At 45.7% G+C, this 27,464-nt stretch overlaps 1 protein-coding gene across 1 annotated transcript; it reads right to left on the bottom strand.

Annotated features, from left to right (window-relative positions):
- Nucleotides 1-10,357: 10,357 nt before the first annotated feature.
- On the bottom strand, nt 10,358-24,598 carry LOC137540948 (speedy protein 1-A-like). Its single transcript, XM_068262122.1, has 6 exons — nt 24,414-24,598; nt 18,385-18,506; nt 16,526-16,584; nt 16,319-16,404; nt 12,604-12,766; nt 10,358-10,534 (listed from the first exon to the last, which is right to left on the bottom strand). Exons 1-6 carry the CDS (start codon nt 24,461-24,463, stop codon nt 10,358-10,360), a joined length of 657 nt encoding a protein of 218 aa, XP_068118223.1. The 5' UTR covers nt 24,464-24,598.
- Nucleotides 24,599-27,464: the final 2,866 nt, after the last annotated feature.

The raw sequence follows: 27,464 nt of genomic DNA, 5'->3' as shown, positions 1-27,464 counted from the left end.
CCAGCAGGACAATGACCCTAAACATAAAGCCAGGGCAGCAATGGGATGGATTAAAAACAAAACATATCCATGTGTTAGAATTTCCCAGTCAAAGCCCAGATCTAAATCCAATCGAGAATCTGTGGCAAGATCTGAAAACTGCTGTTCACAAATGCTGTCCATCTAATCTGACTGAGCTGGAGCTGTTTTGCAAAGAAGAATCGGCAAGGATTTCAGTCTCTAGATGTGCAAAGCTGGTAGAGACATACCCTAAAAGACTGGCAGCTGTAATTGCAGCAAAAGGTGGTTCTACAAAGTATTGACTCAGGGGGCCGAATGCAGTTTTTTTTTTTAAATGTTTGGAATCATGTATGATTTTCATTCCACTTCTCACGTGTACACCACTTTGTATTGGTCTTTCACATGGAATTCCAATAAAATTGATTCATGTTTGTGGCAGTAATATGACAAAATGTGGAAAACTTCAAGGGGGCCTGTAATGGAGTGCGGAGACACCGCCGCACGGTCTGACAGCAAGGCGGCTGGTTCAGTGTTCAGACCGGCGGTTTCTCCGCAGCAGCATGCGTCTGGTTTGTCTGAGCCTAGTAGTGCACACAGATGGATAGCTGCGCACGCGCGCTAACAGGCAGGCCCTTTATGCCAATAGGAGAAGGATCAGCTGATCAGGATGATCAGCTGATCCCAGCGCAGTAGATGATTGGCTGAATGGGACTGGGCGGCGCTGAGGAGCGCTCTGCTATATATACTTCTTGCTTGTCAGTTGCTGGTTGTCTGTCGTTGCGAATGCTTATGTGTTAGCACTCAGACCATAGTCACATCCCTCAGTGTGTTAGAACCAGGTGGACCTGGAAATTCACACTTAGCCAGATTACTGTGTTATTACTGTGTTATTACTGTGTTATAGTTTAGACCAGTTCCAGGGTGTAGAGACCACGGACCTCACACCCAAGATTAGGGATACTGTGTCATTGCTGTGTTATTCTTTGACCAGTTCCTGAGTGTTGAGACCACGGACCTCACATGCTAGACTAGGCCTCTGCTTGATATCTGTTATGACCTATTGCTCTCTTGACCCTTGTCTTGCTCTCTGATTCAGTACCTTCGCATATCTGATTACCTGTTGCCAACCCTGCCTGTCCCTGGTTACCGAATCAGCCTTCTGTATCTGTACCTTATCTGCTCGTGTGTTGCCGACCCGGCCTGACCGACCCTGCTACCTGTGACACCCCCCCCCCCGGTGGGGTGTCCAGTAGATTCAGGGACTCCCTGTCCCTCAGAGGGACCTCTCTGCAATCCAGTTAGGGACTCTATCCTATAGGAGTCCTTTGACTGCAGTAGAGTCTGACTCCCAGCAGTTCAGGGAATCACTGGCTCTCTGGGTATCTCCAACCCTAACTAGGAGATACTCGTTACGGTCTAGGGTCACCTGCTCCTCAGGTGATCCAGGCTCATATACTGTTGCACCAAACACTTACACTTCATCAGGTGTCCAGAGGTTAGTTATACTTGTATTAGTGGTGATTCTGCAGATCATCAATAATCAGGTATATATCTGTATTCTTGGTGATACTGCAGATCACCAATAATCGGATTCTCTCTGTGTGTTGACACCGATCGTTACAGGGCCGAATACTTTTGCAAACCACTGTATTTCTTAATTTCAAATGTTAATATGAAGAAAAGCTAGTGATAATAGAAAAGGCCAGTGTGGTTTGAATTGTAATATTACATCTTTTGCTTACGAATTTTTACAGGTATGCGTGGCTATTGGTTTGCGGTGGGGGAGTGGTTAGAGGTGTGGCAGGGGCGTGTCTTAAAGTGTCCCTCTTTCTCATCTCAGAAAGTTGGGAGGTATGCAGAACCTGTGATTACTGCAGTCCCTCCCTCCCCTGATGTTACACAATCAAGCAAGAGCGCTGCCAAGTGGCTGTTGATGTGCCCTCACTGGTTTATATGATGGATGAAGTGCTTGGTAGAAAATATAAATAAAGAACCAAAGATATATCATGCTCATTACATAGACTGGGGTCCTGGGATCACAATAAGGGAATGTGACAACAGGTTCAGCTCCATGATAGGGCTGTGCCATGCCCCTCATACTTATCTTACTCTCCCATGTCACACAAACCAATAAGAGCTCCAGTAATGGCTGCTGGCGTGCTCTCACTGGATTGTGTGATGGGCGGGGACTGGGCAGAGACCTCATTTCAAATAATAAGTGATTATCTCAGCTACAGGCACATTATTCTGTTCAAAGGCCCCAATTAACAATACCGGAACCCATAGATAACAGAAAATGGGACCCCACTGCTAGTGTGCACCAGACATCTGAACCATTGTGAGGCAATCAACAAAAAATATACCGGTACAAATACATGACTAAGGAGGCAGAAATAAATTCAAGAAAGTTTATTATACATTTAATATATACAAACAATAGAAATTGGAATTGCCATAAAACAATTTCACACATCACATATTTATCAATAAGCTGGACAATACGAACATATACAGAAAAAGCCACCTATCACAATAGTATTACAATCGTGGTGTTAGTATTATTCTCAAACGTGATGACAAAAACTGCAGAGAAGTAGAACCTAGATGCCTCCCATAGCCATGAAATATCATTCATAATGCATTACTTGACTTTACCCATTGTGGTTCCTGTCAGGCCTTCATGGCTACCGTAGCGGCTCGGGGCCCACAAAGTCCCCACCATACTTCACCCCAACAGGCAGTCCCTTACTTGCCGATACCCAGGTCCTACCACAAGTAGGTAGCCAGCATAATGCATTAATATAAATAAATGATATCTCAGGCACATAGATGGAAGTCTCAGACAAGGAGGAAAACACACATAACTGAGGCAATGGTTAGTTTGATATAAAGTGATAGCTGGAGAGAGATATGTGTCCTGGAGGCCTCTGTGATGTATAGAGGCCTGTGATAGGTGGCGAGAGATGTGTGGCCTGTGATGTATAGAGGCCTGGCATTCATACACCTGGAATATGTCCATATCAAAAGGGAACCTACTTTGCACCCAAGTGTGTTTGTTTGGGCGCATGCTGTAATGTGGCCAAAACATCAGTTCTGAGTTGATGCCACATCATGCCTCCCACCCCTGAACCACAAGCCCAGGTGTATGTTGTAAGTGTAGCAGCAGTTTCAGCTCTGTGTTGGAGCCACACCAAGACCCCCACCCTCCCCGGTATCACACAAATCAGTAAGAGTGCAGGCAATGGGATGCCTGTGTCCTCTGATTGGTTTGTGTGATGGGTGGGGGTGTGGTAATGTTCCAGGTTTAGAGGTAAAACCAAAGCTACAGATACAGCATGCACCAAAGGATGACTAAACTCCCAGGGATCCCTGGCCTATCCTTCCCTTGACCCTCCTTCTATTAACCTAATGCCTTCCCTAAATGTGACATTACCCTCAGGTCTAAATTAGAGTATTGCCATGTCTCCCACTCCCCTGACATCATACAAACCAATGGGAATTCTAGGAGAAGCTACTAAGATAATCTCACTGTTTTTTTTTGGCTTGGGTTGTGTGGTACAACTCCAAGCCAGAGCTGATCTGAAGGCCATAATATTAACTTGTACCTGAGATGTGTCCACATCAAAGGCCAACATTAAAGGGACCTGAGCAGAGGGGACTTCGGCTAAAGTGAATTTCCCCCACTGCTCAGGGTCCTTTTAACAATCGGAGAACTTATGATGCACCTACTTCTGCAGGCCGAGGTGTGTTGTAAATGTGGCAAAAACGTCAGTTCTGTGTTGACTCCACACCATGACTCCCACCCCCTGAATCACACAGACCAGCAAGACTGCAGCTAATTGGCTGCTGTGTGTCCTTGCAGGTTTCTGTGATGTGTGGGGCGCATGATATAAATCTAAGCTCACAGATGAAGTCAGAGCCACAGGTCCAACATACATGAGGCTTTGATCAAAGCCCGGGGTTCCCACTTAGGGAATCTATGAGGCAGCCTTACCAACAAGCCGACACATATACTGTAAGTGTGACAACAGGTTCGTCTCTGAGGTGGGGCTGTGCCATGCCACCCATGCCCACCCATACCCTCCCATGTCACAAAGACCAATGAGAGCTCTGACAATTGCTGCTGATGTGCTCTCATGGGTGTGTGTGACAGGTGGGAGGCCTGGCAGAGCTCTGTGCTCAGAGCTGAAGTGAAAGTCACAAATACAGCACATGCAAAGCTTTGATCAAAACCCCAGGTGTACTGTAATGGACCCTGTGGGCACCCAACCCTACAAGCCCAGGTGCATGTTGTAAATGTAGCAACAATTTAAGCTCTTAGTTGGATCCTCACCATGACCCTCACCCTCCCCGGTATCACACTAATCAGTAAAAGTGCAGCCAATGGGATCTTTACATGCTCTTATTGTTTTGTGTGATGAGTGGGGGTGTGGTGATGTTCCAGGTTCAGGGCTGAAATCAAAGCTGCAGATACAACATGTACACAGGGGTCCTTCCCAGACATAGTTTCTTCCTGAAGTATGGCATCAAGTTCAGGTCTAAGTTGGAATAATGCCATTTCTCCCACCTCCCTGACATCATACAAACCAATGGGAATTCTAGCAGTAGCTACTAAGATGTTCTCACTGGTTTACATGACTAGTGCGTTGTGTGGTACAACTCCAAGCCAGAGCTGAACTGACTGGCAGAAAATAACTTGTACCTGAGATGTATCCACATCGAAGGCCAAGATTTACAGCTGAGGAACCTCTGAAGCACCCACTTCTACATATAATAGGGGAGACTGGAGCAATGAGTGCCAGGTAATACAGATAGTAGAATCGGTAATTTCACTGGTATTCTACTAGCCCTGATTCCTGATAGAAGAATATCGGTTATTATACAGATATTCTACTTTCACCCTCTGTAGCCTAATTCCCACACCAACTCCCCCCTATGTGCTGCTTACACTAACCTCCCCCTGCTTTACTTCTAACACCAACCTCCCCTATATGTGTCTACCCCCCCCCCCCCGTGCCCCCCTCCCCCCACCACCACCACCACCACCGCCACCTAGATAAAGCCTGGACTTTAGCTGCAGTGGAGCCAGATTCTGGTGCACTACTGCTCCCAGCAGAGTGGCTATAAAGCTACTCAAAACCATACCCCCACCGGCTGATAATGTACTTCCTCCCTCTGGGTACGCTGCCTGGCTACCTATAAATGGGGGCGCTGTAACACTAGCCTCCCCTCTTAAAAGGTGTGGCACTCTCTGCCTGCCTATATTTTTGGGGCTTCTCTGACAATCTCTGCTGGGGAAGGGGGCACTTTCTGTCTACCCATAATGGGGGACACACTCTGGCTACCTGTAGGGGGTCAATCAAACACTGAGATCAAACAATCCCTATTAGCCCTTACATTTATAATGGGTACTGTAGTACCTAAAACATAACCTTTAACCACTTGCCGACCGCGCACTCATAACGCGCGTCGGCAAAGTGGCAGCTGCAGGACCAGCGACGCAGTATTGCGTCGCCAGCTGCAGGCTGATTAATCAGGAAGCAGCCGCTCGTGCGAGCGTCTGCTTCCTGTCAATTCACGGCGGGGGGCTCCGTGAATAGCCTGCGGGCCGCCGATGGCGGCTCGCAGGCTAAATGTAAACACAAGCGGAAATAATCCGCTTTGTTTACATTTGTACGGCGCTGCTGCGCAGCAGCGCCGTAAGACAGATCGGCGATCCCCGGCCAATCAGCGGCCGGGGATCGCCGCCATGTGACAGGGGACGTCCCGTCACTGGCTGCACAGGACGGATAGCGTCCTGTGCAGCCCGGATCTCTAGGGGGGGCCAGGTTGGAGAGGGAGGGGGAGGATTTTCGCCGCGGAGGGGGGCTTTGAGGTGCCCCCCCCGCAACACCCGCAGGCAGGAGCGATCAGACCCCCCCAGCACATCATCCCCCTAGTGGGGAAAAAAGGGGGGCGATCTGGTCGCTCTGCCTGCACGCTGATCTGTGCTGGGGGCTGCAGAGCCCACCCAGCACAGATCAGCTACAACAGCGCTGGTCGTTAAGGGGGGGTAAAGGGTGGGTCCTCAAGTGGTTAATAAGTCATATGTTAAAAATGGGCCATTAAACCATTACCATATAACACATAACATTTAGGGGGAACGCCACATATAAATATGTAATAAATCGATACTATGACCAATTTATCTCATGAAGAAGATAGGGTAAAGGCTCAGCCCAAATACAGCTGACAGTACATTATTAGCCACACCCAAATACAAGAAATACACAGTGGTAGTGGAAAGTCACAAGGTCATAGAAGGAAGATGTCACTAGCAGAAACTTGTCATATACAGGGTAGGAAAAGACCCCAAGTCAGTGCAAACCAAGTAGTGAAAGCAGGCAATACAGCCTAATTACTGCTGCACTGCTTGATAACCCAAATCATGACAAATAGGACTACCCCCCACTGACTAACAAACACCCATTTAAATCAACATGTTTCGCTTATTAATACAATTAAGCTTCGTCAGGAAAAATAATAAAAGGTGCAGTGCATAACAAAGTGACATGAAGTCAGAGCTATACTTCATGTCACTTTGTTATGCACTGCACCTTTTATTATTTTTCCTGACGAAGCTTAATTGTATTAATAAGCGAAACATGTTGATTTAAATGGGTGTTTGTTAGTCAGTGGGGGGTTAGTCCTATTTGTCATGATTTGGGTTATCAAGCAGTGCAGCGGTAATTAGGCTATATTGCCTGCTTTCACTACTTGGTTTGCACTGACTTGGGGTCTTTTCCTACCCTGTATATGACAAGTTTCAGCTAGTGACATCTTCCTTCTATGACCTTGTGACTTTCCGCTACCACTGTGTATTTCTTGTATATGGGTGTGGCTAATAACGTACTGTCAGCTGTATTTAGGCCGAGCCTTTACCCTATCTTCTTCATGAGGTGAATTGGTCATAGTATTCATTTATTACATATATATATATGTAGAGTCCCTCCCCCCCCCCCCCCCCCAAATGTTGAGTTATATGGTAATGGTTTAATGGCCTGTTTTTAACATACAACTTATTAAAGGACTTACGAGGCGAAATTCATAAAAAAAGCTAATTACCTCATTGCAAAAGCAGACCTCAGGGCAGACGAACAGCACCTTCCCTGTCATTGTCAGGTGCTTTATGAGGCTAATCCAGTCTTCATTACAGGTCCCGACCCTCCCCAGGGTCGCCTTACGAGAATCGCCGCTTTAAAAATGATCTCCGTGCGATTTATCTCTCCGTCCGATACGTCATGTGGGCGGCTCCACATGACCACCCACATGACTTACTACACAGTGCCAGCCAGCCGCGCCCCCTCAGCAGAGAATACAAGCGCTGAGCGAGCGAGGACTTGCTCGCTCAGCGCTTGTATTCTCTGCTGAGGGGGCGCGGCTGGCTGGCACTGTGTAGTAAGTCACGTGGGTGGGAGCCGCCCACATGACGTATCGGACGGAGAGATAAATCGCACGGAGAGAGGGCGGACACGAGCGGGGCTGTAATACTGCGCAGCTCCGGCTATGAGAGCTGTGCACGAGATCATTTTTAAAGCGGCGATTCTCGTAAGGCGACCCTGGGGAGGGTCGGGACCTGTAATGAAGACTGGATTAGCCTCATAAAGCACCTGACAATGACAGGGAAGGTGCTGTTCGTCTGCCCTGAGGTCTGCTTTTGCAATGAGGTAATTAGCTTTTTTTATGAATTTCGCCTCGTAAGTCCTTTAAAGGTTATGTTTTAGGTAGTATAGTACCTATTATAAATTCTGTGGCTAGTAGGGATCATTTCTATACTTGGTTTGCGCTGACTTGAGGTATTTTCCTACCCTGTATATGACAAGTTAAGATATCTGTAGCTTTCAGCCAGTGACGTCTTCCTTCTATGACCTTGTGATTTACCACTGTGTATTTTTTGTATATGGGTGTATATATAATGTACTGTCAGCTGTATTTGGGCTGAGCCTTTACCCTATCTTCTTCAAGAGATGAATTGTCATAGTATCGATTTAGTGTGTGTGTGTGTGTGTGTGTGTACGTGTGTGTGTGTGTGTGTGTGTGTGTGTGTGTTTTTCCCCAGTTCCCCCCCCCCCCCCCCCCCCAGATGTTATGTGTTCTATGGTCATGGTTTAATGGCCCGTTTTTATCAAACGACTTATTAAAGGGGCACTACAGCGAGAAACTGTAAAATTTAAAATATGTGCAAATATATATAAATAAGAAGTACATTTTTTCCTGAGTAAAATGAGCCATAAATTACTTTTCTCCTATGTTGCTGTCACTTACAGTAGGTAGTAGAAATCTGACAGAAGTGACAGGTTTTGGACTAGTCCATCTCTTTATAGGGGATTCTCAGGGATATATTTATTTTCAAAAGCACTTAGTGAATGACAGTTGCTCTGTCCAACTGCCTAAAAACTGTGTAGCGAGCAGGGAAGCTGGCCAGCATCATTGTTTAAATCCTTTTTTGGGAATATCTTTATAAAGAATAAAAGCCTTGCTGAGAATCCCCTATGAAGATATGGACTAGTCCAAAACCTGTCACTTCTGCCAGATTTCTACTGCCTACTGTAAGTGACAGTAATATAGGAGAAAAGTAATTTATTGCTTATTTTACTCTGGAAAAGATGTACTTCTTATTTGTATATGTTTTGCACATATTTAAAATTTTACAATTTTTCGCCATAGTGCCCCTTTAAAGGTTATGTTTTAGGTACTATAGTACCCATTATACATTTAGGGGCTAATGGGGATTGTTAGATCCCAGTGTTTGATTGTATCATACCCTGTCATATATTTAGCAATTCAGGTGTTTTTTTACCTGTATGGGGTCACTGGCTACCTATACTAGGGGGTACCTTCTGGCTATCTACACTCGAGGGTCACTGGCTACCTACACTAGGGGTTACACTCTGGCTGTCTACACTCGGGGGTCACTGGCTACCTACACTAGGGGTTACACTCTGGCTGCCTACACTTGGGGGTCACTGGTTACCTACACTAGGGGTTACTCTCTCGCTGTCTACACTCGGGGGTCACTGGTTACCTACACTAGGGGTGACGCTCTGGCTACCTACACTCAGGGGTCACTCTCTGGCTGCCTGCACTAGGTGGGGGGCTCTCTAGCTGACTGTACTTAGTGGTGTGATTCTTTTCACAGAAAGAGTTGTACTGCTTTTAGACACTAAATCTGGGATGAATCATACCGCTAAGGAGGCTATTAGATGTGGCATCAACTTGATATCTAAGTTGGAGAAGTGCCATGCTTCCCACCTCCCCGGCATCATACAAACTCATGAGGATTCTGCGAGTAGGTACCCAGATATTCTCATAAGTTTGTGTGACAAGTGGGTTGTGTGGCAAAGCTCCAAGCTGGAATTGAACTGAAGGCCAAATAATGAATAAGTACCTTAGATATGTCCACATTCCGGGTGCATGAAAGATGGCTGTAGATGGCTGGGGCTGCAAGCTAGGATGCTTGTGGATGACTGGAGGGGCTTGCTAACATGGTTGTTAAAGGCTGGAGCTGGAGGCTTAAGGCTAGTTGATGTCGGGAGCGGCAATTGATGTTTTAAGTTGGCTGGAGCTATAATTGATGACATTGGATGAAGGAGGCATTCATTGCAGGAGGTTATAGGTCCTGCAGGTGATGAGATGGAGATGGTCACTGCAGATGATGGGCACTGCAGGAACTGTATTGAAGGACAAACACTGCAGGAGATGACAGGCACTGCAGGAACTGTATTGAAGGACAATCGCTGCAGATGATGGGCACTGCAGGAACTGTATTGAAGGACGATCACTGCAGATGATGGGCACTGCAGGAACTGTATTGAAGGACGATCGCTGCAGATGGGCACTGCAGGAACTGTATTAAAGGACGATCGCTGCAGATGATGGGCGCTGCAGGAACTGTATTGAAGGACGATCGCTGCAGATGGGCACTGCAGGAACTGTATTGAAGGGCAGTCGCTGCAGATGATGGGCACCGCAGGAACTATATTGAAGGACGGTCGCTGCAGATGATGGGCACTGCAGGAACTGTATTGAAGGTCGATCACTGCAGGAGATGACAGATACTGCAGGAGTTGAGTTGAAGTAGACAGTCAGTGCAGGAAATGACCGGCACTGCAGGAGATGATAGGAGCTTCTGAAGATGACACTGTAGATGATGGTAAGAGCTGTAGATGGTGACAAGCTGCTTGAGATGACAAGATAGGAGGAGATGGGAAGAGCTTGAATGTGTCAGAGGATGCAGGAGGTGACAGTCACTGCAGATGGTCACAGTCTGTAGAGAAGATGGTAGGGGCAGGGGAGGGGGAGGTGCAGTAGATGACAGTTACTGCAAGATGCAACAGGTTTGGTTCCTGGACCTCTCACAACGGTCACAGGTGTAACCTCTTGACGGATGCATCCCCTTCTTTTCGCTGTCGGACCTGTACTTCTCCATGATGGCCGGTCCGTGATAGGCCATCCTCTGTCTCCTCCATGCCCAGTGAAACTGAAACCTCATGACCTAATAAAATATATAAATTCATATTAGTAATGCTGGAAGGAAATATAAAGCAGAGAAGATAAAGAATATTTCAGATTGTGTTTTATAAGAAATGATACAATACTGTGACTGAATGGAGACAACTAGAGCTTGACGTAAAATCGGAGGTCTGACCTCCATGTGTGTTTACATGACACAGTGACATGCCCCCTTTTGCAGTGTACCCCAGATTATATGCAGCAGGTGGGCTGGTGCTGCTGAGGATGGAGATCCTTGCTAACGGGCTTTCTGGTAAATACTAGCCTGCATGGGGTACCGGGGCTAGTAATGCTGGGGATCGGGGCATGCTGTCCTCATGTATTATAAGATGACATGCTCTGCTTCTGCAGACAATGTCATCTTTAGGAATCAAGGGACAAGCACATTCCTGGATCTCCTCTTATCTCTCTGGACGCTCTTACACTGTCTCCTTCTCTAACACCAAGTCCTCTCCACACCCACTGTCTGTTGGTGTACCTCAAGGCTCTGTTCTTGGGCCACTTCTTTTCTCAATCTACACCCGTGGCCTGGGACAACTAATTAACTCTTTTGGCTTCCAGTATCACCTCTATGCGGATGACACCCAAATCTATCTCTCAGCTCCTGACCTGTCCTCACTACTATCCAGAGTCCCCGACTGCCTACGTGCCGTTTCTGCATTCATGTCCTCCCGCTTCCTCAAACTCAACATGACTAAAATGGAAATTGTGATTTTTCCACCATTGCTATCTACACCCCCACCAATTGCAACCATAACAGTAGACAACACCCCAATAACCTCAACCACTAAGGCCCGCTGCTTGGGGGTTATACTTGACTCAGAGCTCTCCTTTAAACCTCACATTGCCTCATTAACCACCACCTGCTATTTCCAGCTCAAAAATATATTCCGTATCCGTCCCTTCCTCACACAAGAGGCCACCAAAATGCTTGTTCATGCCTTAATCATCTCCCGCCTAGACTACTGCAACACCCTGCTCTGTGGCCTACCAAAAAAACAGGCTAGCTCCTCTCCAATCCCTTCTAAATGCAGCGGCCCGCCTCATTCACCTTTCCACACGCTCTTCCGATGCAGCCCCACTGTGCCATTCTCTCCACTGGTTACCCATTACCCAGAGGATCCAGTTCAAACTCCTGACTCTAACATACAAAGCCCTCCACGAGTTGTCTCCTCCATACATCTCCTCACTAATCTCAAGATATTGTCCCTCCCGCAACCTTCGCTCCTCCCAAGAAATTCTCCTAGCCTCTAAGCTGATCACCTCCTCTCATGCTCGCATCCAGGACTTTACACGAGCATCAGCCCTTATCTGGAACTCTCTTCCACAGCCTGTACGTCATGCTCCAAACCTGGACATCTTCAAACGCACTCTTAAAACACACCTTTTCAGACAAGCTTATAACATTCTATAGCCCTTTATTTACTTATTTGTCACAATGTAATCAGAGGCAAAGAATCACTGCCTCATCCATCCTCCACCCCCTTACCTAGTGTGTCCCCCACTACCCATTAGATTGTAAGCTCGCAAGGGCAGGGTCATCCTCCTAATGTTTACTGTTTTTGTAACAATATTTGTGCTGCTTGGAACTCTGCTGTATATTTGTTAGCTGTATCTATGTTCCCCTTGTCGTCTTATTGTGCGTTGTAAAGCGCTGCGGAATATGTTGGCGCTATATAAATAAAAAATAATAATAATAATAATGTGTAATAACAGTGTGGTTGGTGTGGCATGTGAGCAGTGACATGGCCGGTGCTGCACATGGAGTGGTTCCCTGTGTATTTCAGTGGAGCTATGCATTGATGCAGGAGGTGCCAGGCATGGCTCCAGCAATACAGAAGATAACTCGCTGTGTCTATGTACTGTACTGCTCCACTGCTACTCAGCTAATCACAGCCACACTATGCTAAGGGATCCATTGTGCAATTGTTCTGCTTAGTAAATGAGGCTCATAATGTTTCTGCTGTGATGGTTGTAACTTATAACATCTTACTTACATATCACTTTTCCATCACATTTTAGGATAATGTTTAGGGCTTGGGCTGTACTTACATGACGACATTCCTCTGGACTGACCCAGGCACTGTAGTTCAGGCGTCGGTACAGGGACCACACAACATCATCAAACTCCTTCCTGTTCACAAAGAATTCTGCACCGATTAGGAAGACGCACGTGTAGGTATCCACATCCTCCTCCATCTCATTTGCGAGATACCTGCAGACATTATGGCAGAATGAGTATTTGCTATAGAGACATACACATATGCATTGCTGAATTGTAATATGTAGCTATAAATGAAATTGTGCTCAGTTGAAAGTGTACCTGGAAGAAAAAGAAAAGGAAAAGATACTTACCTCAGTGCAAGGAAGACTCTATATAATCTAGAGGCCTCCCCTATCCTCCACACCCCACTGATCCAGTGCTGGGACCCTCTGCACTGATTGGACAAGGACTTGTTGAATAGATCGGTTTCTGAGCATGGCCGCACTGTGGAGATGCACGGATGGCCCACATCTGCCCAGTAGCATGGAGCCGCTCATGCATGGCTCTGTCCTCCATACACCAGCAGCTCTGTGCTACGGTGCAGGCACTGGCCATCTGTGCACCTACACAGTGTGGCCACGCTTGTACATGGACAGGAGCACAGCCATGCAGAGGAAGAGGGTCCCGGTGAGATAGAGATAGAGATGGGCAGCAGAAGGATAGGAGAAGCCTCTGAATCACCCAGAGGCTTCCCTCTCCTCAGGTAAATGTACCTTTTGTGAGTTTTTCTCATAGGTTTACCTTAACTAAGTGGTAATATGCCTGGACATTGGCTTCTAACAGTCTCCTATGCCCTGACATTGGCATCTAACAGTCTCCTATGCCCTGACATTGGCATCTAACAGTCTCCTATGCCCTGACATTGGCCTTTAAAATTCACCTATGCACTGACATTGGCATCTAACAGTCTCCTATGCCCTGACATTGGCATCTGACAGTCTCCTATGCCCTGACATTGGCTTCTAACAGTCTCCTATGCCCTGACATTGGCATCTGACAGTCTCCTATGCCTTGACATTGGCATCTAACAGTGTCCTATGCCCTGACATTGGCATCTAACAGTCTCCTATGCCCTGACATTGGCATCTAACAGTCTCCTATGCCCTGACATTGGCATCTAACAGTCTCCTATGCCCTGACATTGGCATCTAACAGTCTCCTATGCCCTGACATTGGCATCTAACAGTCTCCTATGCCCTGACATTGGCATTTAAAATTCACCTATGCACTGACATTGGCATCTAACAGTCTCCTATGCCCTGACATTGGCATCTAACAGTCTCCTATGCCCTGACATTGGCTTCTAACAGTCTCCTATGCCCTGACATTGGCATCTGACAGTCTCCTATGCCTTGACATTGGCATCTAACAGTGTCCTATGCCCTGACATTGGCATCTAAAAATCTCCTTTGCCCTGACATTGGCATCTAACAGTCTCTTATGTCCTGACATTGGCATCGAACGGTCTGCTATGCCCTGACATTGCATCGAACGGTCTGCTATGCCTTGACATCGACATCTAACAATCTCTTATGCCCTGACATTGGCATCTAACAGTCTCCCATGGCCTGACATTGGCATCTTATACTCTCCCATGCACTGACATTGGCATCTAAAATTCTCCTATGCCTTGACATTGGCATCTAACAGTCACCTATGCCCTGACATTGGCATCTAACAGTCTCCCATGCCCTGACATTGGCATCTAATATTCTCTCATGCACTGACATTGGCATCTAACAGTCTCCTATACCCTGAAACTGGCATCTAAAAGTCACCTATGCCCTGACATTGGCATCTAACTGTCTCTTATGCCCCGAAATTGGCATCTAATATTCTCTCATGCACTGACATTGGCATCTAACAGTCTCCTATACCCTGTAACTGGCATCTAATAGTCACCTATGCCCTGACATTGGCATCTAACTGTCTCTTATGCCCCAAAATTGGCATCTAAAAGTCACCTATGCCCTGACATTGGCATCTAACAGTCTCCTATGCCCTGACATTGGCATCTAACAGTCTCCTATACCCTGACATTGGCATCTAACAGTCTCCTATGCCCTGACATTGACATCTAACAGTCTCCTATGCCCTGACATTGGCATCTAACAGTCTCCTATACCCTGACATTGGCATCTAACAGTCTCCTATACCCTGACATTGGCATCTAACAGTCTCCTATGCCCTGGAATTGGCATCTAACAGTCTCCTATACCCTGACATTGGCATCTAACAGTCTCCTATGCCCTGACATTGGCATCTAACAGTGTCCCTTGCCCCGACATTGGCATCTAACAGTCTCCTATGCCCTGACATTGACATCTAACAATCTCCTATGCCCTGATATTGGCATGTAACAGTCTCCTATGTCCTGACATGTCACCAATAAACAGCATTCTAGCATCATCGCATCTCTGTATATGGCAGCACTATCTGATGGGGAAATAATGTGAAACCCCAGTCTATGTGGAATGATGTTTGTACTTATAATGGGGAAAATCTACAAGTGAAATTCCACTGTAGTGATTGCAGCAAACATTACAATTCCCTAATATTGGCCATCACTGCAACAGATGAAGACGTCCCCCGTGTTCAGTAGGGTGTAATGGGCTGCCTGACCCACCAGATGCCGGGCATCCATTCTGTCCCTTCCAGCTTCCGGCCTGTGTGGATGGAGATCACATGGTCAGTGCAGAAGTCACTGAAGCCAGGTCAGCACATGAGGAGACCACAGTAATCTCTGGCTGCTCATATAGAGCCAGCTTCAGTGACTTCCATCCTGAGCAGATCCTCACAGGCAGGCAGCCAGAACAAGCAGCACAGTCATAGCTATCTGTAGAGCCGGCTGCATTTTATATGTACTACACTGAAGGCCATTACTGGGAAGGTCCATGCTTGCTGTAGTGATAGTGGCAATGAGATCACAGTGATTGTGGGGTCAGGAGCCAATGAAAAGGGACCCTGACCGGCTTACACCGACAGCAGGGCGAGTGAGCTTCAGCGACGGGGAGAGCGGCACCATCGGCGGTAGCGGTGGGTCCGTGTGGTAATTGGAATCTACGCCATGGCAAGAATAAGCAGCCATAAATACGGTGTAGATTTCAATTACCGCAGTACGGTAATTAAATATTTTTTCACACAAATGTAGCAGTTTGTGACACACGCCATTTTTTCTTAAAATAATGGTCTTCCAGATACAGAGTTCTTTCGAAGCGGTATTTCAGTTTGCCGATAACCGATAATGTCTTTTTTTTAGCCGTTACCTCTGGTTTTCTTCTCTTAAAATGAAGAAGAACGTTAACCTGTGCTATGATAGGAGGTGTGGCTAAGGCACTGGGGATTGTGGGTGTGTCATGTGACAATGTGAAATGCAGCATGGAGGGTTATGGAAGGGGTTAGGACTAGTCTGTCCAGTTCATGTCTGTGGGATGAGATGACTTGGGGTCTGGGGTCAGCATCTAAAAACAAAGATCTGAAGCTGGTATGGAGAAGATGGTCTGTGTGGATGGGAGGTCACATGACACTCCAGAGTTTAGGACCCGATCATGTAGGCGAGTATGATGGGTAGCTTTTCAGGTAAGCAGTACATAAACCTCTTAGGTGGTAGGAAATAAAAATAATTATTGCAGTGGTGCTCTAATAGACATTCAGTTCTCTTGCCTGATATATTACAGCCAGTTATCTGGAAATATGAATGAGGAGAGGAACTTCAATACTTACAAAGCAGCAAAGAAATTCTGGACGGTACATTCCTCGATGGAAAGGCCAGCTCTGTGGAAATAGATGAGGACCGGGGCCAGCAGGTACTGAAATGACAATTACAGAGCACATTAGCATTTATTAATAGGAAATCTATTCTGTATTCTCAGTGTGTTTGTGTATGAGAAAACAGCATAATAATCCCATTCATTATTTGCTGATATTTACCTTGTCTGAGACTCTGCGGCATCCGTCCAGCTCAAAGAGATGCTTGATCTGTGGAATGTCTGTTGAATAGAATAAAACAGTCAGATATTGGAACTATAATAGTTAGATAATTTACTGTACTATAGAGAAGAGAAGTCTGTTATCCATCGTCATGGCCCTGAACTCCCATTACAGACTCCTCCCATAGCCACACCCCCTGCAAACTCACCACTAGGCAGCCTGTCCCTTTTAATCACGCTTATAATAATAATAATAATATATTTTATGAGGTTATAGATACACAAAGGAAGAGGAGGAGAGGAAATATATGATTGAAAAAAACAGATGATGGTTTATTTACCCATTTTGTTTTACCTTTTATGTTGATTTACTATTTTAATATTTAATATTGTATTTTGTTGTATTGTGCTAAGGAGTGTCTACAATATTCATCTTTTCAGACACTGCTTTTTTTGATCTGAGGAAGCGGACTGTTAGGGCTGGAACCCACAGGAGCGCTTTTGGCAGCGTTTTGGAAGCACTGCGATACGCTAGCAGTTTGCCAAAACGCTGGGCTAATGTTAATGGATGGGGCAACTTCCACAGGAGCGTTTGCGTTTCCCAGAAACGCAAACGCAGGACCTGCAGCATTTTGGGAGCGTTAGCGCTTCAATGTAAAGTATTGAAACGCTAGCAGAAACGCTCAGCAAAACCTAAACTGAGCGGTTTTGCTAGCGTTTTGCGGTTCAGCACACTGTAACAAAATTAAAAATAATTCACAGGACCAATCAGGATAAAAACGCGAAACGCAAAACGCTAGGCACCCGCTGGGGAAAAAAATACAATGTTGCAAAACACAAACAAAAACGCGCATAAATCCGCTTGCAAACCGTTAAGACAAAACGCTAGCGGTTGTGTTTTGCGTTTGCGGATTTCAGTGGGTTCCAGGCCTTAGAGGTAAGCCATTTTATATTTATTACATTCATGGTTATTTTTTGGGGCACCTTCTCCCTCCCAGTGATATTGTTTACAGCCCCCTAGCTATTAGAGGTTGCTGTCAATTGTTTGTTTTGTGTACCCGAACAATCGTTTTTTCTGGAGTGCGACCCATAAATTTGAAGACAAAGAGCTCGAGTGGGGACGGGATTTCCTCACTTGTTTTTATACTGTGGTTGCTGGTCTTGCAGGCCACCTTTGTGAGTACCTCATCACTTTGCATTTATTCAGAATTTGACATGAATATACTGTATCCGTGGGAAGCCTTGGGACTTCTCTGGACTACACACCTCCTCACATGTCACTTCTAATGGCTGCCAAGAATGCAGCTCCATAGGATTCAGTATGAGAGCTTAGGTGAGGCAATCTCATGGCAGCTGCAGGTGTTTATATAGATTTTTTTGTACATATCCAGGAGAATAAAAAATTTTTTTTTTTAAATGTTAAATAGTCTGGTGGTAGTACTGTATACTATGCAGCTTTACCACCTAAGATGTGCCCCCACCCCGACCTATTTCCATTCCTGTGCCCTCAGCTGTGCCCCACCCCAGTTATCTTCCCCATTATCCCAGGGTCCATTATAGCAAATATTCTAATCTTCACCTATACTGTCCAAACTATAAAAATACAATTCAGAATAAGCTTATAAAATAGGAACTAATTCAAAGACAGCAGGCTGATTTATCACCACAAGTGCAAAGTTACCGTGATCAGAAGTGGAGCAGTTACACCTGGCAACCAATCACAACCCTTGTTTCATGAACAGATGAAACTGAATTGGTTGCTGTGACCAACTGCTCCATTTTTGCTCCAGTTTTCTTTGCACTGTCTTCATAAATCAGCCTAACAGGTTCTGATAATGGTGAAAAGGGTAAATATCTGACCAAGAAGCTTGTAGAAGGCTTTCCTCATGGCTCGTGTAATGTTGGCCGGTTTCTGAGGGTGGGATGAGAGGCATCCTGTCTCCGCTGTCTGTCCGTCTGGGTCAGTCACAGTCTCCACACTCCTGTAGGTAGAAATTACACACGGTTATATATCTGGCAATGCATGCTGGGAAAGATATTCTGCAAATCTGTAAACTACTTGATGAGGAGGATGGCAGCGTCCAAAGAAAGATCTACAGATCAGGAGAAGTTACTATGTGCAGATAGGGGAGATTTACTAAAGGTTGGGGAACACTGGACAGAACAAGGGATCCAGCAAACCCAGACTGGATTTATTGAAAACTGTCTGCTAACATGTACCAAAAGTTATCAAACTCTACCCAGTAGCTCCGCCCAGTTGCCCAATATGGCAGCAGCCTTTTCTATTATAATGGGCAAGGGGGCGGGTACCAGGCACCAGCCATTCCTATTACATCCAGACTTCCCTCTACTGAGGTAAGTATCTAACTTTTACTATTCTCTCTATACAGTTTCGCTTTAACCTTGCAGAAAAGCTGTGATCTGCAGCAATGTGGGGCTTTGGTGAAAGCGGCATTTTGTCACTTTATTTTTGCCGCTGTAGAACATGGACAACCTCATTGTCTGCAAAAAGTAACTTTACACTATATAAAATTCAAATACTGTCTTTATTTGTATTAGAGATTTCAGTCAACATATATACGGTATGGCTCTTATTCCTACTGAGAAAGTAGCTGGTACATGTGCTATGCTGCTAAGTGCTCCTAGAGCAATGTTATGCTGCTGTGGGGCACACGGTGAGTGTGGGCACTAAGGGGTTTCCCACGCAGGTTGCGGAGGGGTCTATATCATTAGCTGCACAAAGGAGGCATTTCTGTTTATGGGGAAGAGGTTGGAGAGTGCTGTGTGATATATACTGACGGAAATCCTTAATGCAACAGAAAGGGACTTGGACTTTATAAGAACATAGCGATGCACCATATATACATGTGTGACCTATATTGTGTATAGATACTTCTATTCCATCCAGACTAATGTTGTAATAGAAGTGTCACAATATTGTCTATTTCCATCTACACATATAGAAGTCACAGCGGTACATGCATGTATTTATATGATAAGGTGGCATAAGTGAAGGTGTTGTCCTCATTGCACACCTCCATATAACTGCAGCCCTGTGTGGTTACAAGAAGTACATTTATGAACAATTGCTTACTATACATTCTTTGTAGAGCGCTTTATAAATCAATAATAATAATACATGGAAACACATGGTAATGTGTGTAATCCTACTTACTGTGCCCTAGCAGGAAGAGGTGAAGCTCTGCTGATGGGTGGGAGTCTTCTGTACTTCTGCCATATAATCCAACTAGCAGAGAGCTGTTTCATGCTATTTGGCTTTCATCAGTGTAAGGTATAGCTATAGATCTAGAGCAGGGGGGGCGGGCAAACTACAGCCCGCGGGCAGGATTTGGCCCGCTAGGCCATTTCATCCAGCCTGCCGATGCTGGGCCGGTATTGCCTGGCCCCACAGGAGGTGAATTGACTTGCGGCGTCTAATAATTCACCGGTAGCAGCCTGCAGCTCACCTCCTGCCTGCGGGATTGTGGATTCCGGCAGGCAGAGCAGGACTATGGGAAAATGATGCCCAAAGCCTTGGAGACTATTTGTGTCTCCAGTGCAGGGCTTCGGGCTCCATTTTCCTGTAGCCCTGGTCTGCCTGTCAGCCGCTGGCTGCACGGAAGATCATCGGGGGAGCTGCGCAGTGGAGGCCGGGAGAGGAGTCTTCTTCCAGGTGAGTAAATGGTTCATTTTTTTTTTTTACAGGTGCCCACATTGCATGTATTTTCTGGTGAAAGCTGCTCACATTCTGTGTATTTTCTGGTGACAGCTGCTCACATTCTGTGTATTTTCTGGTGAAAGCTGCTCACATTCTCTGTATTTTCTGGTGACAGCTGCTCCCATTCCGTGTATTTTCTGGTGACAGCTGCTCACATTGCGTGTATTTTCTGGTGAAAGCTGCTCACATTCTCTGTATTTTCTGGTGACAGCTGCTCCCATTCCGTGTATTTTCTGGTGACAGCTGCTCACATTGCGTGTATTTTCTGGTGACAGCTGCTCACATTACGTTTATTTTCTGGTGAAAGCTGCTCACATTCTCTGTATTTTCTGGTGAAAGCTGCTCACATTCTCTGTATTTTCGGGTGGAAGCTGCTCACATTCCGTGTATTTTCTGATGAAAGCTGCTCACATTCCGTGTATTTTCGGGTGAAAGCTGCTCACATTCCGTGTATTTTCTGGGAAAAGGCTGCACAATTATGTGAATGTTCCGGGGAAAGGCTGCACCATTATGTGCATTTTCTGGTGAAATGCTGCCACATTATGTATCTTGCTGTCTGAGGGGTCTGCCTGCTGTCCCTTTGTTGTTTGTGGGTGAGGGGAACATTGTTTAATCACCTTTTGGGTTACTTTACCTGTGTTTTGGGAGAAAACTTTGGCCCACTGTCTTTGCATTGCACTGTTAAATTACCGTTAGCTCCGCCGTCATCCGGTCATGGCCACACCCATTTTAAAGTGCATGACACTCCTGTGTCCCCCCCCCCCCCCCCATCCTGTCATACCCACACCCAATTTTGCACTCCGGCTCCCCTGTCCAACTTGAGAACCCAATGTGGCCCTCAGGCCAAAAAGTTTTTCCACCTTGATCTAGAAAATGGCATAAGAGAGTCTTGCACAGGATAAACAGTTATAATGTGTAGATTTAGAACCACTGAGATGTGTTGCACAAGGCACAAAGAAAACCAAATGCCCCTTTAGTTAAAATCATACCTCCCAACTTTTTGAGATGAGAAAGAGGGACACTTAAGCCACACCCATGCCACGCCCCTGATCACGCCTCCATCACACCCCTAGTCACGCCTACGATAAAAATTTCATGAGAAAAATATGTTGTTTTAAAATTCAAACCACACTGGTCCTTTCTATCCTGGTTCATTTTCATTCATTTTAACGATTTAAAATTAGTTTAAATGATGGGGATAAAGTTTAGAGTCAATCAAACACATTTTTTTAAAGAAATATATATATTTACATAGAAAGAGGGACAAAGTCCTGAAAGAGGGACAAATGAGAGTGAAAGAGGGACAGAGGGACAGGGCTCCCAAAGAGGGACTGTCCCTCCGAAAAAGGGACAGTTGGGAGCTATGGTTAAAATGCATTTGTAGCTCTCCATAATATAAGCCCACAGATTACATATCTGCCAGTAGTGACTCAGCCATGACCTACACCTATTAGCATGAGACTGCTTTGTGTGGCACTTCATATTGGATAATTTATCTGATGTGTCTTTATCCTTTTTATAGGCAACGGCAACGCAGCATCTGGAAGCATCTTGGAAACCCCAGAAAGGAAAAAACAGCTGTACTCTGAGGTAAAAGTGATTTATGTGTAAACCATGATCTCTGTAATACATGTGATGATCTGGTGTCTGTGAACCTGTCAGCCCTATTGCTGCCTCAGTGAGGAGTGGAAAACACAGGAAATGGTCACAGGTCAGGTGTCTGTAATTTCCTGCTAATCTATAGTTACATTCCACTTCTCCCAACAATGAATAGAACCATCCATGCTATTCTATTGTTACACTTCTGTGTGGTGAGCTCTATAATGGGGAAACAATACAAAGGGCCCATCCACACTAGGGTGATTAGCGGGCGTTTACCACTAATCGCCGAGCCGTTAGTGCCCTTTTACTATATGGCAGTGACCTCACTGCCACCGATCACAGGTGATTCGCAATTGGCAGCAGTAGCGTTTTCCCGCTATTGAAGAGCAATCGTGATTAGCATGCTATAAAAATGCTAATCGCAATTGCAAATAAAGCGGGAACTTTGTGATCTTACAGTGATTTTACCGGGATAACCACGGTAAAATAACCTGTGCAAAAGGCTATCGCTAATCGCTAACATTTTGCATTTACAAGTGTGAATGGGCCCAAAGGTAAAACTGAAATGGAGAACACTATAATGTGAGCAATATAAAGATATCAGTAGAGGGGAGGCACATGGGATGGAGGCATGTAATGGGCCGTTATTATGGAGGGCTTTTAATGGAGGAACATGGAATAGGGGCATTATATTAGGGGATATAGAATGGTTTCTAAACGAGGAACTGCCAAACTCTGCAGACGGTATAACATGTAAGTACTGAAATGTCTCTTTTCAGTATTTGGGAGCTCATCATTTAAGTGAAGAGGAGGATCTTTTTCCCATCTGCAGCTCTGCTTACAGAAAAGGAGCTGTCACTCATTAAATAGAGGCATTTCTCAGCATCCTCTATAATAATCTCCCTGTGTCCCTGCGTGTGCTGTCTCTGTGTAGCGTTGTCCGTGCTGAACTGCTGTGCGCATTTGCGCAGCACAGACCCAGCCTCACAGAGACAGGAGGACGGGACCAAGAAGCCGAGCGGGCAGCCGAGCGGGCGGCGTGTGAGTGGGCGGCCAGGTGTGCGGCAGGTCACCGGACAGCCGGATGTGCGGCTGGTGAGCGCGCGGCGGTGGTTGAGCAGGCGTCCGGTAGTGCGGCTGGTCATCGGGTGGCTGGGTGTATAATTCCTGTATCCCTGCTTCCCATGTCCCTGTGTCAGTGCTTTTGCGCTACTGCGCATGTCCAGCACTGACAGCCGTTGGGACAGGACGCAACAGGCTTAGGTCAGCTAGTTATTGATAAAAAACTATATTGAGGATTTTATTCTGATTCAGTTACATTAATGACTGAATGATACACCCACAACTCTATGCTGCCCTCTGGAGGCTGCACTTACCTGTCGCTGTCTCTTCCTGTGCCCATCTTGGTGATCAGAATACGAAGAAACATGGTGAAATACGGTCACTGGATGGAGTGTGTCACTGTAGGCTGTTGCTTTCACTAAATTGAACTGACTGGAGGTCAAAATATTCACTTCAGGCAAAAGAAATCAGGAAAAAAATCAACTGGTGACTTTCCTGATCCAATGCTTGAAGTGAGTGATGAATAACTGCCATCCTCACGGCAATCAGCCTCCTGCCAGACCTCTAGCCCCGCCCCCTGCACCTGAGCAGCCCAATCTACATAGATACATTCTCAAACCAAATCTGAATGTGTGTGCATAGCTCCTAACTGTCCCTCTTTTGGAGGGACAGTCCCTCTTTGGGAGCCCTGTCCCTCTGTCCCTCTTTCCTCCTCATGTGTCCCTCTTTCAGGACTTTGTCCCTCTTTCTATGTAAATATATGTATTTCCTACTGAAAAATGTGTTTAATTGGCTCTAAATTTTATTCCCATCTTTTAAATTGATATATTTCTTATTTTCAAATATGAAGGAAAATGAACCAGGATAGAAAGGATCAGTGTGGTTTGAATTATAAAACAACATCTTTTTCTTATGAAATCTTTGTGATATGCGTGACGAGGGGTGTGACGGGGCGGGATCAGGGACGTCGCAGAGGCGTGTCTTAAGTGTCCCTCTTTCTCATCTCAAAAAGTTGGGATGTATGTGTGTGTGTGGGGTCACCAGATCTCATAAACCACAAAAAAATAAAAGCCCCAATATAATTTGTGTCAAAAATGCTCATAAATGTCACTTTTCAGTATTTGGCAGCTGATCAGTGAAGAGGGGGGTCCTTTTCCCATCTGCAGCTCTGCTTACAGAAGGGGAGCTGTCACACATTAAATTGCAGCATTTCTGTCGGTCACCCCAGGAAAAGGATTCCTGGCTGCCAGGAGGGTTGGGAGAAGCCATCAGGAGCAGACAGAGCCGCCAGAAGCCTCCCAACTGCCAGCAGGGAGTCTCTGAGCTGCAGGCCCCATGTCGGGCCTACCGCTTTCAGCTCGTTTATCCTGCCCCCCATAATGTCAGCCATCCCACCCAGGAGGGTAATAAGAAACTATTATGAGGATGTTATTCTGCTTTAGTTACAACATGAATGACAGAATGATACACCCACAACTCTGTGCTGCCCTCTGGTGGCTCCACTTACCTCTCGCTGTCTCTTGAGCGCATCTTGCTGATCAGAATACGAAGAAACATGGTGAAATACGGTCACTGGATGGAGTGTGTCACTGTAGGCTGTTGCTTTGGCTAAATAAAACTGACTGGAAGTCAAAATATTCACTTCAGGCACAAGAAATCAGGAGAGAAATCAACTGGTGTCTTTCCTGATCGAATGCTTGTAGCGAGTGACGAATAACTGCCATCCTCACGGCAGTTAGCCTCCTGCCAGACCTCTAGCTCAGCCCCCTGCACCTGAGCAGCCCAACTGCCAACTGGCTGCAGCAATATGGCTGCCATTTTACTGATTTTAATACCAAGTTTAGACAGTTTGTTAAAAAAAAAAAAAGATACACATTTAGAAGAATGTTATTCTGAAGCATAAAATACATCAAACAGTTGCAGCTGTTCCCAGTTATAAAATAACAAGTGGCTATACCTTTTCACACCTAAATGCACAGCAAGTATACTATATATACAGTATATGCCTAAAGGGAACAGCTACTCTTTTGTTAGGACGGAGTTGCTGGTAAGGCCAAAAAATGCAAAGCGTCTGTCCTTTTTAGCACCCCAGGCGGAGCAACCTATGTTGTCCCCCCATTCCCCCATGCACCACTCACACACATACTTTATGCTTCTTATACAGGGCTACATTTCTATAATATAAGATGATGATACAACAGGAGTTCCTTCCCCAGAACAAGATCCTTCCTCTGGAAGACAGACTAGGTATCTTTCATTTTTATTTGTATTTTTTTATTTTGTTTAAATCTCCACTGTAGTATTGCTTTACCCTCCCTGGCGGTGCATTTCCTTCTGGAATTATGAGTCAAAAGTGGTACACCTTTTTCAAAAATTTTAGGCCTCCAATTCTTAAGTCATAACTCACCAAAATATGCCAGAATAAAAGCCTGATAGACATTCTGCATCTAAATAAAAGACTAGAACACACATTTGTTGAATTAATTAAATGTATAAATAAACATAAAAAATTGTGAAACTGTATAAATAAGGCAAAATGCAGGCAGAGGTCGGTGCAGGCGGCAGGCAGAGAGTACTCAAAATCCAGGCAGAGGTCGGTGCAGGCGGCAGGCAGAGAGTACTCAAAATCCAGGCAGAGGTCGGTGCAGGTGGCAGGCAGAGAGTACTCAAAATCCAGGCAGAGGTCGGTGCAGGTGGCAGGCAGATATATATATATATATATATATATATATATATATATATATATATATATATATATATATATATATATATATTATTTATTGAATTTATAAAGCGCCAACATATTACGCAGCCGCATTAGCCGCCGGGTCCCCAGAAGAATAGCGGGGACATGGGGATCCTGGCGGCCGACAGCTGTAGATAGACATGGGGATCCCAGTGGTAGACAGCCGGGGGGAGAAGCCTGGGTCCCGCTGTGCTGCGCTGATTGCGTGTGCGACCCAGAACCAGTGAGCATGTGTTGGATTTTGCCAGTCCGACCTGAGCTTGGGATTACCGCTCTCAGCTCACAAAGCGGAGCCCGAGCACAGGTCGGGATTACCGCCAGGGGGGTTAAGGAGGGTGACCTAAATCGGTCACCAAAATCGGTAATAGCAATCACTAGCGATTTGCGATATTGTAAATGGATTTTTTGAATTAGCATTTTTGCTCATTCATTCAAGCTTAAAAAAATGCTACATGCAGCGTGTTTGCGGTTTTGAAAAAATCACAGCGCTGTTGTGGGGTTACAGTACCCAAGTGCTTTTCAAGCACTGGCGATTTGAAAAGCGCTCAGAAGCCCTCTTGATGTGCACAAGCCCTATCTTACTGCTTGCATTTTGCTGATCAGAAGGACACTAGTTTTCTTATTGTTTTGTGGTGTCCCCTTTCTGCTAGTGTGCTGCAATGTTTGGCAATTCTTGTGAACTCTTGTGTCAGTGCAATTGAATGGGATTTTTGTATGTGTAAATCAATCAGAGAAAATAATCGCAAAGCAAATGCAGAGTAAAAACAATTGCATTCTAGTGTCATACCACATTGTTATGTATTTATATAGCAATGAGATCTTTTTCAGCAATTTACAGAGTACATAGTCATGTCACTGACTGTCCTCAGAGACACTCGCAGTCTAATCCAGGGTTTGGCCACTAGGGTTCAATGAGAAGCTTTTAAAGGTTCTGTGTCATTTCTGACACTTTGAGACAAAATAGTCCACTTCCTTAGTAATGCAACCAGGGCCGGTTCTAGTAACAATGGGGCTCCTGGGCAAAATTAACCTCGGGGCTCCCAAATATATACCCCATCCAAATAGCGTCAGTAGAGACTTTTTGTTGCAGCCGTATTTCCTAATGGGGCCCCTGAGACAGGGGCTGACACCCCCTGGCTCTGCTGAAGACGGTGTAGGGGCCCTGGGGAGCAATAGTTGATTTGGGGATAGACACCTTGGGGCCCCTACAGGCTTTGGGGCCCTGGGACAATTTTCCCCTTTGCCTCTATGGTAGCGCCGGCCCTGACATGCAACCGATGCTGTGATATCTGCTGCTGCATTAACCAATGTTCCTGTGTTACAGTCCCAGCTTGGAGCACACCAGTGTGGGACGTATGAGGAGGGGAGCAGAAGCTGGAGTACAAGAGCAAAGTTGCTGGCAAGTATCAGTATTTCTTCTACTATTGTCACTGAATACCAGTGATTGGAGGGGCAACAGCAGCATTATATGAGAGACAAAGGCGCTGTTTCCTAGGAGATAAATGCAGCATTATATGGTGGACCAATGCTGTATTTCCTGGTGGAGGGGAGGAAGGCAAAGGTTGCATTATGTAAGGTGCAGAACAGGCCCAAGCTGGTGGCTGGCAATGGCATTTCCCTTAAATGGGCAGCATGGTGGCATAATGGTTAGCGCTCTCACCTTGCAGCGCGGGGTTCTGGGTTTGAATCCCAGCCAGGACACTATCTGCATGATGTTTGTATGTTCTCCCTCTGTCCGTGTGGGTTTCCTCCAGGCACACTAGTTTCCTCCCACATCCCAAAAACATACTAATAGGTAAATTTGCTTTCCCC

Source organism: Hyperolius riggenbachi, chromosome 12 (genome assembly GCF_040937935.1).
Source record: "Hyperolius riggenbachi isolate aHypRig1 chromosome 12, aHypRig1.pri, whole genome shotgun sequence".
NCBI lineage: Eukaryota > Metazoa > Chordata > Amphibia > Anura > Hyperoliidae > Hyperolius > Hyperolius riggenbachi.
Note: the sequence above shows the minus strand (reverse complement) of the source record. Positions and strands in the feature narration are given on the sequence as shown.

Excerpts from the sequence above, each read along its gene's own strand:
- LOC137540948 (XM_068262122.1), bottom strand. The coding sequence starts at position 24,463 with ATGTTTCTTCGTATTCTGATCAGCAAGATGCGCTCAAGAGACAGCGAG. Across the intron at positions 16,405-16,525 it reads GCCGCAGAGTCTCAGACAAG|TACCTGCTGGCCCCGGTCCT; the intron begins GTAAATATCAGC and ends TTGTCATTTCAG. Across the intron at positions 12,767-16,318 it reads CAGAATTTCTTTGCTGCTTT|GTATCTCGCAAATGAGATGG; the intron begins GTAAGTATTGAA and ends TAATGTCTGCAG.